This window comes from Notothenia coriiceps, unplaced genomic scaffold (genome assembly GCF_000735185.1).
Source record: "Notothenia coriiceps isolate Sejong01 unplaced genomic scaffold, NC01 NC01_scaffold00034363, whole genome shotgun sequence".
Taxonomy (NCBI): domain Eukaryota; kingdom Metazoa; phylum Chordata; class Actinopteri; order Perciformes; family Nototheniidae; genus Notothenia; species Notothenia coriiceps.
In genome coordinates, this window is record NW_011367064.1 from 2,238 (window position 1) to 13,689 (window position 11,452).

The following is an 11,452-nucleotide window of genomic DNA, read 5'->3' on the forward strand; positions in this document are numbered from 1 at the left end:
AGCATCACCAGCAGAGCCCTGCTCTGTGCCTGCTATTACGTATGTGCTCAGAACAAGAGCAGCCATTGGCCCGGGCGGAACCTACCATCTGCCTCAGATCCTCAGGGGTGGGTGGGCTTAATGCAGCATCCTTTCAAACTCCATCAGCATCCATATCCTGAATTAGTTTTTCAAATACAGCTGACTATACTTATCTCAATGACCCTGGTGATCAATATCGGCTTTTATGGCTTGGGGTTGAGATTTGTCTTCCTCCTTCAACCCCCCTCCTCTTCCTCCCCTCTTTTCTTACCCGGTAGTCCAACGTGGCCAGGTGAACGAAGGCAGTCATGACGACAGATGGCCGGTACAGTCTGAGGGATTAAATATTAACATGCAGCAGCTCTGATTCTCTCACACACACAGGAACACACAGGTACACACACACACTCCCTCACGTAGGCTGGTTTGTACCAAAACACACAGGCAAGCAGAATCATGCCGCAGACACAGCTGGTGTGTGACAGCGCAGGATATTCACAGTAATTTATCTGAAGAAGAAGGGATTTATTTAACCGATGGACGGAGAGGCCGAGGACACTTTTTCTCCGGTCACCATGGAGGTTTGGAGCTCCTCTGCATCCGAGGTGGAGGAAGAAGACAAGAGCATTTCTAGTCTTGTGAATGAAGTAGTGGACATGGACAAGACATGTCTTAACAGCAATAACAATAATAATAACAACAAGGACATCCTTTGCCGGGAGGTGACACAAGGTGAGATTAGTTGGTGGTGCGTGATGATGCAGACGACAGGGAAAAGCAGCTGGCATGCACAAGAGACTTACATGCTTAGAGAGGAAGTTACATAAAATACTATGTAAAGAGTCATGGTTCATAATCATTCTAATCTGCAGGTAAAATGCTGCTGTCTGGTGTTTTTCTGTCCTACATTGCATTGTCAAGATCTGTGTTATCTAAGTGCTCTATACTTTATAGTGCACTGGATGTTCTGCAGTGATGTCATTGAAGGTGCAACATACAAGTCATGATTAACATCCGACAAAAGGCGTTTTCTGCAGCTCTTTTCACAACACTCCTTTTAGTTTAACATGAAAGTGCCCTGAGACGGGTAAAGTTTTGTAAATACATTCAGTGGGGTGAAGGTCACTGATCGTGTGTGTGTGTGTGTGTGTGTGTGTGTGTGTGTGTGTGCACGCTGCAGCAGCAGCAGCACAATCATCTCTGTGTACATGTCAGCAGTTGTCATTGGCAGCATTGAACATTTTGTGTTTTTCTTTGTTTTTAGTATATGGAGGTCAAAGCCATAGAACTAGGGAATAGTATTTGAATGCTTCCAGTTTCTCTGACAAGGTTTGAACCTGAGATCTTAATTTTGGAAATTCTGAGAAACGAGGATCAAATTGGACAAATGAAAATGATTGAATTACCTGATTGTTCTTGAATGCACCACTGTTAAATGTTCCCAAACCCTATTCTGAAGAACAAAGAGTGTCAGTACATTATCTATTCTGCTTCTCTTGTTTCACTCCAGTATTGTCAGTTATGTTTGCTTTTCATGTTAAGTAATGTTAGACTTTTGATGCATGTCATACATTTGTGAAAAGCCTCCTCTATCGCTCCTCTTTACCAGGCGTTCTTTTTCTAAATGGGCACGTGGTTGGCACCCGAACACTGCGACACGGGCACCAATCCAGACATACAGGACACCCAAACAAACCAATGTGTGACCTCTGTTGTGCAATGAGACTTTAAATTGGATATACAGCTCACCCCATTTTTCTTGAATCTCAATCTCTACATGTACAGTATGGTTCCAGTGTCTGTTGAATTCCAACACAGAGACTCTACATGTTTGCTGGAGCTGTGTTTTTAGTGCACATATACTTCACTTGTTTCTGTTGGACACATTGTTTCCGAGTGCTTTGTTGTGTGTTTATATGACGTTTTTGCTCAAATCCAGCTTTAATTTGAAACCTAATTGTAATAGATCGGACACAAAACTCCTCATTTTTTATAGTGAGATTAATGTTACCATTATGACATCTGTAGACTGTTCTCTCTTAAATTATACTTAAATCTTTACCGATTAAACTAGAAGGCTGTGAGTTAAATGTTAGCTCCTGCCAGTTTTGTTCAAGTTTGCCCTTTCACAACAGTAGGGATTAATATGGGATCAATGTGAATCTTGTTCTTAAAGCTCTTTGCCTGTCTGATCCCCACGACATAACAGACGTCATAAGTATACATAGCTCAGCAGAGTTCATCCACTATGTACACTATTAGGCCTGCAGTTCAGGGTAGCTGCCTGGATTTAGCTTAACTCAAACCCTAAAACCTCTAGCTGGCAAAGCAGCATCCATTTCCTTGATTTGCTCTATGCTCTCCAGCGCAGTCGGGTCAAAAGGAAATAGATATACAGTTATTTACTAAGTTGAGTCTTTGTGGATGTACAGTTCAAATAAGTGCAAATAAGCCATTCAATAAACTATTTTGACAAACTTGAAATAATAAAATACGAATTGTACAGCATATGACTAAACTGCATTTTCTCAAGATTTGAATGACTTAGTAGTGAACTGGATCTTGGTGTGTGTGTGTGTGTGTGTGTGTGTGTGTGTGTGTGTGTGTGTGTGTGTGTGTGTGTGTGTGTGTGTGTGTGTGTGTGTGTGTGTCCCGCTGACCGTCCAGCTGCTGCTTCAATCCACTTTAAGTACAAGAGGATTTGAAGAAGTAGTCTATTATCTGATTAATCATAGTTCATTTATGTAATGTATTTTGGCAATCACACAACCAGTTACGTGTTATTTAGGCTGTAGTTATTCTTGTTTATTAATTGTCTGTTTCAAAGTCATTTAGTCAATGGTAATGATCAGAAATAGACATGTTTACACTGTTGTTGATTAGGATTATGTGAGAACTGTACTTCTATTGTACCTTTTATTTATTTATTTATTTATATATATATATATATCTATGATTTAATTAATTTAGAGTCAAGCTATAAATCCCTACATACACATTTTTTAAACAATCTGTTTTTTGAGATTTTCCACAACAAAATATACAATATAATCAATACAAACAGCATCAGACATCAATTCTTACTTCTGTCGTTAAACGTTCATAATGGACACGAAAAAGTAGGGCAAAATACCAACAATAGATGGTCATTAAAGCCTAAAAATTAAAAATACGAACAGGATAATGTACAAGTATTGTATTTGCTAACATGATGTTGCAGTGCACTCAGACTTTGAATATGAATCAGTCAAAAACAAAAGAGGCAGAGAACACCCCCCCCCTTCCTCCCAAAGCCCACCAGACACACTCATTGGGACCATCCCAGTACCATCCCCAACAGATGCCCCTAGAACCAGGGCCCAGAGACAGCCAATCCCCCGGCCCCATTATTCTTGACCAAACAGTTAACATCAAGACGATATGGTAGTTGTTGTCGAGTATCTTGTTAAGTCCAACGCCCATTAAAAACGGACCAATTACATGGCCTCGACCAATGCTGCTTCAGTTTTCTTGATTGCCGCTCATTGCAACACCTTCCCTCTCAACACTACCTTTTTCTTTTGGTCGTGATCAATCAACCCACCCAATGTGAAGCACATCAGATGAACAGCTGTCAAGAAAAATGACTAACAAAAAAAGGCCTCTAGATCTCGAAGGAGACAGCTGTAGCTGTCATGTTGTTTGCTGCTCTAACAGTTCATATAGGGGGCCACTCTCAATACATGTCAGTGTGTACGTACAACTATGCTAATACATATTTTCAGACCACCTCAAGAGCTCACGCTCAAAACTGCACTTATTAGGGTTTCAGCTAAAACACCAGCCAAGTTGACGGAATAGCAGTTGTTGAGAAAATACTGCTAAACAAACACTTATTGCCTTTAAGTAGATGACAAGATCCTTGTTGGCAGTTGATTTGTTATATAATTAGAAACGTTCAAATATCCTTTTTTTCTGAGAACATCAGGGATTTCTCATCCTTCTTGGCTCAAATATTAAGAAAGATTTTAGAGTGTAAGAGTAAATGTGACTATCATATTTGGCAAGATCTTTTATTTTATGATTTAATTGAATAAGTTGGGAATGACAATATACTGTAAAAGTCCTTCATCTGGGAGGCAGTTTAGGTGGTCCAGGATTCGTCTTTCTATTTCACATTCAGTGTTGAAGTAAATTACATTAATGACATGGTCAGTTTTAAGATATTGGTGTCCCAGACTATACTTCTGCATTAGTGTATCCCATGTATCCTTCCTGACATTTGTCTGGCAAAGCCTAGGGATTAGTTTAATGAGTTAAAATGGTCTTACCATCACCTGTGAAACCTTTTTGCTTTTGCTTTTCTCTTTAATCTGCTAAGTACAGATGGAAACATGACCTCTACCTGCCCGTTAATCACCACCGACTGATGGACATGATTTCCGTGTATATAATTCATGATACAGCTACGTTATACTGTGCAGTGCAGCCCAAGGTTCTTTCCATTAGTCTGATTAGACGCCGCCCAATCCCGGTTTCTCCGGCCAAATTCAAGCACCTCAATCTGATTACTTTGCGGCATGGCAACTTCCCATATCTTTAGTCGAGCTAAGCCTACCACCAAAGTAAGGTTACACAACTGATTTCAGATTAGAGGCATGCTGTGTCATTCAGAATTGCACACTAGTCCAGGCACATTTTACACACAGTCTTAAACAATACACAAAACCTACAATTGTGAGAAGTATAAAAAAGGAACACAAAATTATAACGCAGTGCTTATAGTTTATTTCTGAAATCTTTTGTGAAATAAACAGATTACGAGCAAATGAAAAGTTTTCAGAGCTTCACCATTATTGACTTTGAAGTGGACCCAAACACAGCATTCTCCAGGATGTAAACAAAGTGGCAGGCCAATAGCCAGCCTCTGTTATCCCCTCCATGCTGTACGTGTCCTGCTGGCACGAACACTTCATCAGTTCAGCCACCGGCAGCATCTCCTGATGAGCTATATCGGTATCCAGGAGAACGAGGTCTTTATTGCCCTCTTATCTGGGCTAAAAGGGATCAAGCTAAGAGGATCAGTATCTGGCTGACCGCATGGACAGGTTGTGGTCCGTAGCAGAGGAAACTTAACAAAGAAACAAGATGTAGTCGAGGCTCTCATTCACACAGAATGTGCTGTTTGCAGGCTCTGTTTGGATGGTGCTTTATAAAATATACACATTGGAAAAGGATATGTGTTTATTCATTTGTTTATATCATTATATCATCTAAAAATCTACTTTATCGACCTAGGCCATTCCATTAGAGCAGTGCTTTCAGAAATTCAATTGAAGACTGGAAAAAAAGAATAATTTGAACAGAAAGATACATATTGGGATGTGATCTGGTGAAATGGTTAGAAACAGCAGTAGGCCTACTGTATGTTTTTAAATAATATTTTAAGTGGCAAACAAATTAAACTTTAATCCGTGAATGTGCTAATCATTTTTTTATTGTCGTAATACAACTAAAAACTGAATTGGAGCCTATGCAGACAGCAAGGATTTGTTGTTACAGTGTCCTTTGTGTGCATACAGCTCTTCCTCCATTCATAAAATCCCTCTCCCTCTCCTCCCCCCTCTCCCTCCCTCAGTGCTGTGCTCGGACAGAGTGGGCCAGGTCACCAAGACATATCATGACATCAAGGCGGTCACTCACCTGCTGGAGGAGGTGAGACACACAGCAGATGAACGGGATTATAGAGGATAACAGTTTTATGCCTCCTTGCCAAAACGCTGGTTTTCTATCTCCCACATTATGAACAAATGAAGATCTGCTTTGCCATCGTGCATTGTTCCCTAAAATAATATGAAATGTTGCATCACTTTGCAGAAAGAGCGGGATCTCGAGCTAGCGGCGCGGATCGGTCAATCCCTGCTGAAACAGAACCAAGAAATAACCGCACGCAATGAAATGCTGGACGAGCAGCTGGAAATAGCAAAGGAAGAGGTACAAAAATAACATGTGTAACAAGTTTGATACCCACTGAAACACACAGACGCTTTTGTTATGAATCTGGTGTCATACAGTTAACAACAATTAAATATTGTATTTCAAGATTGCTCAACTTCGCCATGAGCTGACAATGAGAGACGACCTCCTTCAGTTCTATGCGAGCACCGAGGAGATCGAGAACGCTGAATCACGTTCCCCGTGGGTACACGCACACGCACATGCACATGCACACGCACACGCACACGCACACACACACACACACACACACACACACACACACACACACACACAGCCACACCTTTTCATTGGAAGTTAAAAAAACACTCTTTCCCATCATCAGTTAATCATTATCTCTATTCATTATTGTTCTCTGTCCATTTCTTCTCATTGCAGCAGCTTAATTATTAAGTTAATTATGAAATACTTGAGTGAAACAAATATATTTATTAAACACTGATAGTCAAGATATCTAATGCAAACACATGTTTCTTTCCTTGTAGGATAAAAAGAAACGAGTCATGCACTTCTCTCACCAGCTTGGTCCACTACGACTTCCTGCATCAGAAACTGAAGGGTCTGGAGGACGAGAACCGCATGCTGCGAACAGAGGTGTGCGACACTGAGATCACAGGAACATACACACTGGGTGCTTTTCATTGACTTTTAAATGCTAATGTAATATACATCGTTTTATGAACAACTGGCTTCATTTAGTTTATACACCCAACACATATTCCTCCACTGTAACATCTCTTTTCAGAAACTGCTTGAAATGCAGCATGCAATCTTATTTAACATTGCATACTGCATTAAAAGGATGTAGAACTTGTAAAAACACGGATAAATACAGATAATCACTTACAAAACGTTTTTACAGTTTAACATTTCGTTAGCCTGAAAAGTATGATCATTTGATGATGTCATTATTTCAGGCCAGTGATCTCACAACAGAGACGACCAACTACGAGGAGCAAGAGCAGGAGCTGATGATGGTGTGTGTGGAAGAACTCTGTAAGTGTTCAAGCCTTCTTTCAATGTTTTAAAGAACACACTAGCTACAGGTGTATTTATTAGGCCTTGTGTGTTTCAGCATCCGTCAATAAGCAGGTGGTGGACCTGTCAGAGGAGCTGGCGCGGAAAGTGGAGGACTTCTTCCGGCAGCAGGAGGAGATCAGCTCGCTGCTCGCTCAGGCCGTGGACCTGCAGGCTCGCTGCAAAGGGGTGAGAGACGCTCCTGTGTTCTGGATCAATGGCGTCTAACCACTGTAAAGCTCTGCTGACTCTCTTCCTCCTGTCCCTCTAGATCACACATGAAAATGAGGAGCTGAACCAACAACTGAGTGCCTCCCGTGAGAGCCAGCTAAATCTTCAATCAGAGGCAAGACACTTATAATCACTTTGACAACATATTTAGAGTAGGATCCCTCTCCTTTCTACAGAGGGGGACAAAGAAAAGTTGTTCTCTTGCTCACATGAAAGATACCAGTGTGCAAAGGAGGAGGTGGCACGCACAGGAGAACACCAGTTCATTGCAGACTGTTATGTTTATATGTGAAAATGACAGTTAAGGAATTAATTGAATTATATTTTAAACTCAGACTTCATTTTAAGGACATTTTGGCCAGGGGTGTAGAGCTATTTATTTAGGCACCGGAGCGCACCTATGAGACACAAGTGGACAATCAATCAATCAATCAATCAATCAATCAATCAATCAATCAATCAATGAAATTGTATTTATATAGCCCAATATCACACTTGTCTTAGGGGGCGTTTTACAGTGTGTACAGAATATGCAAGAGGCAAACCGCAATTTATTGAAAAAAAAACTAGCTATAAATAATTAATGGTTTGTTTTTCTTTGTTGGATGTCAGCCCAAAGGCTTCTGACAGACTCATTTGTCACTCAGCAGCCACTCGTGCTGACTGACAGGCTGTTGACAGAAAGCAGGTTTAATGAATTGCCAACCCGCTTTCTGTGGAAACTGGGAGGAGTGCTGTAATAAATGTTCTGGAAGCTTTGAGCCACGGTTAAAATTTGTTAGAAAGAGACAGAGATAATAAGGGGGACTGCATGTACACTGAGGTGCTGTTTATACCTTTTTATAAACTTTGTTCTAACAAGATCACAAGATCACACCACAATAATGGTTAGATTTGACATCATCTACCCTAAAGCCTTCACATGTTTACACAGAAACCCTTTCTCCGTGTCCCCACACAGACCTGTTAATGTACATCTTTACAGAAGCCTACTGAAAGCATTAAGAATGTAAATATTTCAGCTCTGTTGCTGTGAATAGATGTTCTTCTTGTACTGCAGTTTGACAGAAATGTCTCCCCCTGTCTGCAGCTCAAGGACCTGCGGGACAAGTACTCTCAGTGTGAGGACATGCTCTGCGAGGCCCGAGAGGACATCAAGAACCTGCGGAATAAGAGCCTCCCCAACAGCACAGTGCAGCGCTACACCGCGCTGGCCTCCGTCCTCCCCATGGACTCTCTGGCAGCCGAGATTGAGGGCACCTTCCGCAAAGGCCTGGACACCCCCGCACCCTCAGAGTACAGGTCAGTCTGACATTTTATGTTTTTTATGAGGTCCTTTTATCATCCTTATATTAGTGATGGACACAAGTTTACAGTTCGGGTTGTTTCAAATTAGACATTTCCAAATGTGTGTTATTCTGTTCTTCCAAAGTAATTCCCTGCACCAATAAGGGTTTATGAACATTCAAATGAAAATATGATGAGACGTTTTTTGGGTTGATTGTTTAGGTGGCTAGGAAACTGTCAACTTTCTTGACATCTTTGAAAATACATTTTCAATAAGCTGAACTTTAACAAATCATATAAAGACTCAGAGTTCGGATTATGAGAAAAGAGAGCTTTTTGAACATTAAAGCATTGGGACATGTCACAGTCGAGGATGTCATCATATTTTGACAGTGTTTTTCTTTTTCAGTATTCGCTTGTATTTTCCCATTTTCTTTTTTTCTGTGTTTATTTATGCACCAATACTCCAAAAAAAATTATTGTTATCAAAACCCATAAGGTAATACACCTTTATTCTTATTCTGAGCTTGAAAAAATACAATGACAAATTACAGTGTGTCTTTTATCTAACAGGTTTGCAGCTGAATGAAATCATGTAGATTGTGTTAGATCTTTCCATGCCCACTCATGCCCTGTTTCTCCTCTCAGGACCCACCCGTGGCGTGTGTTTGAAACAGTGAAGGTGGTGAACAAGGTGGTGAACAAGGTTGCGATGAGGCTGCGGTCTCGCTGCCCCTCCCCCGGGCTGCCCGGCTCCAGCCCGCTGTCGGCTCACGCCAGCTGCACCAGCACCCCCAGGACCAGCTACTACGGCTCCGACAACGCCAGCCTCACTCTGGAGGACAAGCCAAACTGCAACAATGCTCAGAAAGAAGACAACAGGTGTGTTTAAGTGCATAGTGTTACATCAAATGGAAAATTAAAGATCTAAATATAATCATTTTATATGCATATTTCATGTTTTTATAACATTAATTCACTGTCCTTGAATGTGTAATGACTGTGCTACTTTTAAATGTTCACTAAAAGTCTTGGCAATTTTTATATTTTTTTAAGTTTTAGTAAATTGAAACTGTTGAAATGTAGTTTAAACAAATTCTGTTTATAATAAACATTTCATTAAATCTAGTCTAGACAAAATATCCCCTTGTTTCTTTTGCCGACGTCCTTTGGTTGTAAATTAACGCAAAGCAATGAAAAAAATAAGTAATATTTTGTGTCGTCTTTGGAGTTATCGTGTTTTTATTTTTAACCTATATTTAAACTCTGTCTTTATTCTTCAATATGTCGATATGGTCACAGTTAAATGACGTCAGCCTCTTGTCTGGGTCATCTAAAAACTGGTTGTTGGCAAACATTCAAAGTCATAGATTATGTTAACCAAATAAACCAATATATTCCCTGCAGTGGGAGTGGGCCGAAGCGCCTGGGCCAGCCGGGCACCCCCGGGGGTCAGGACCTGGAGGCCGCCCTGCGCAGCCTGTCGGCCCGCCAGCAGAGCCACTCCTCTGAGCGGCCGTTCTTCGACGTGGAGCGCGAGCGGAAACTCCATGCCCTGGCAGCGGACTGCGAGGAGGCCGAGGGCTCCAGCGGCTTCCTTACGCCCAACGACAGCCTGGTCTCCAGCCCGGCCACCTCCACCGGCACCAACTACTCCAACGGCAGCTCCCGGCACTCGTGTGGCTCCTCAGGAGGATCCAGGTCCTACCTGCCCGACCGCCTGCAGATTGTCAAACCACTGGAAGGTAAACACTTCAGCTTGACGCAGCGTTGTGTCAGTCTCTTGGAGTTTATTCCAGTTTATGTGGAGTCAAAATGGAGCCCAGAAATGTACTGTAGTGCTCCCCATTATATGTTTCATTTGTGTCCACTTGACTGTCTCCTCTATGATTTCCTGTTTGTGTTTTTATCATGTTCTGTTGCCTATTAGCGTTTTCTCTTTTTTTTTAACAAATTGTCCTTGGGCGTCATGAAAGGCGCCTATAAATAAAATGTATTATTATTATTATAAAGACACTCATTTCCAAAAGACACAAAGTCCCACAGAGACACAACGTAAGGCCAGTGAAGGAAGACGCAGCAGAAGGTGGAGGTGATGGAGTCTGAGATCTCTCCATCCTTCAGAGACGACCTCTCTCACTAACAGTCTCAGAGGGATTCAGGACTTCTGCCAGAGAGTTTTAAAAGACCGTCAGCACTTTGCTCAGTCATCAGAGAGTCATCAGTATCGATCAGCAGCTCCAACAACCACACAGGGAATATCTGTTAGTCTGTTTTCCTCCAGACTTCGGAGACGCTGCATATTTAAAGGAAGACAGTCCTTATCATTAGTTTGTATGTCAGTTAGGCTACTCACTGGAGGAATCTGTTTTCACCGCGATATTCCACGGTGTATGAAGAGGCAAAACAGTCCTATAATCTTCTTCATCTGCTTCCCACACACATGGATGAATGAACAAAAGGGAACAAAATAAGCACCGTAAAAAGACACAAAATGACAAAGAAGAGACAGAAAATAAATACAAGACAGAAATAAACTGAAGACTCACACCAGCTCGTTGAACCACATCTCCACAGAAGCGTGTGTAATGTGTGTAAGTGTGTTTAAATGTGTGTCAGTGTGTGTAAGTGATGGTGTGTAAGTGTGTCTGTGTACGTAAGTGATGGTGTGTAAGTGTGTCTGTGTACTTGTTCTTAGTGTGTGTAAGTGATGGTGTGTAAGTGTGTGCAAATGTGCGTAAGTGTGTGTAAGCGTGTGTGTAAGTGTGTGTGTCTGTGTATGTAAGCGATGGTGTGTATGTGTGTGTAAATGTGTCTAAGTGTGTTTCAAATGTGTAAACACACTTAGACAAAGTGTGGATTTGTCTGTGGGAAACATGCAGAGGATAACCCCCCCCCCCCC

The 11,452-nt window shown here is 41.5% G+C and overlaps 1 protein-coding gene across 4 annotated transcripts in view; it reads left to right on the forward strand.

The window, feature by feature from the left end:
- Window positions 1-359: 359 nt before the first annotated feature.
- hap1 (huntingtin associated protein 1) overlaps window positions 360-11,452 on the forward strand; it is a 16,955-nt gene continuing 5,862 nt past the window's right edge. For all 4 annotated transcript variants that reach the window (XM_010790500.1, XM_010790499.1, XM_010790501.1 and 1 more), the window contains exons 1-11: window positions 360-753; window positions 5,639-5,715; window positions 5,878-5,994; window positions 6,104-6,198; window positions 6,501-6,609; window positions 6,933-7,011; window positions 7,091-7,221; window positions 7,304-7,378; window positions 8,354-8,565; window positions 9,199-9,432; window positions 9,958-10,295. In XM_010790500.1, coding sequence (XP_010788802.1) covers window positions 558-753; window positions 5,639-5,715; window positions 5,878-5,994; window positions 6,104-6,198; window positions 6,501-6,609; window positions 6,933-7,011; window positions 7,091-7,221; window positions 7,304-7,378; window positions 8,354-8,565; window positions 9,199-9,432; window positions 9,958-10,295 — 1,663 coding nt within the window. In that variant the 5' untranslated portion in view covers window positions 360-557. The remainder of the gene's footprint in view (window positions 754-5,638; window positions 5,716-5,877; window positions 5,995-6,103; window positions 6,199-6,500; window positions 6,610-6,932; window positions 7,012-7,090; window positions 7,222-7,303; window positions 7,379-8,353; window positions 8,566-9,198; window positions 9,433-9,957; window positions 10,296-11,452) is intronic.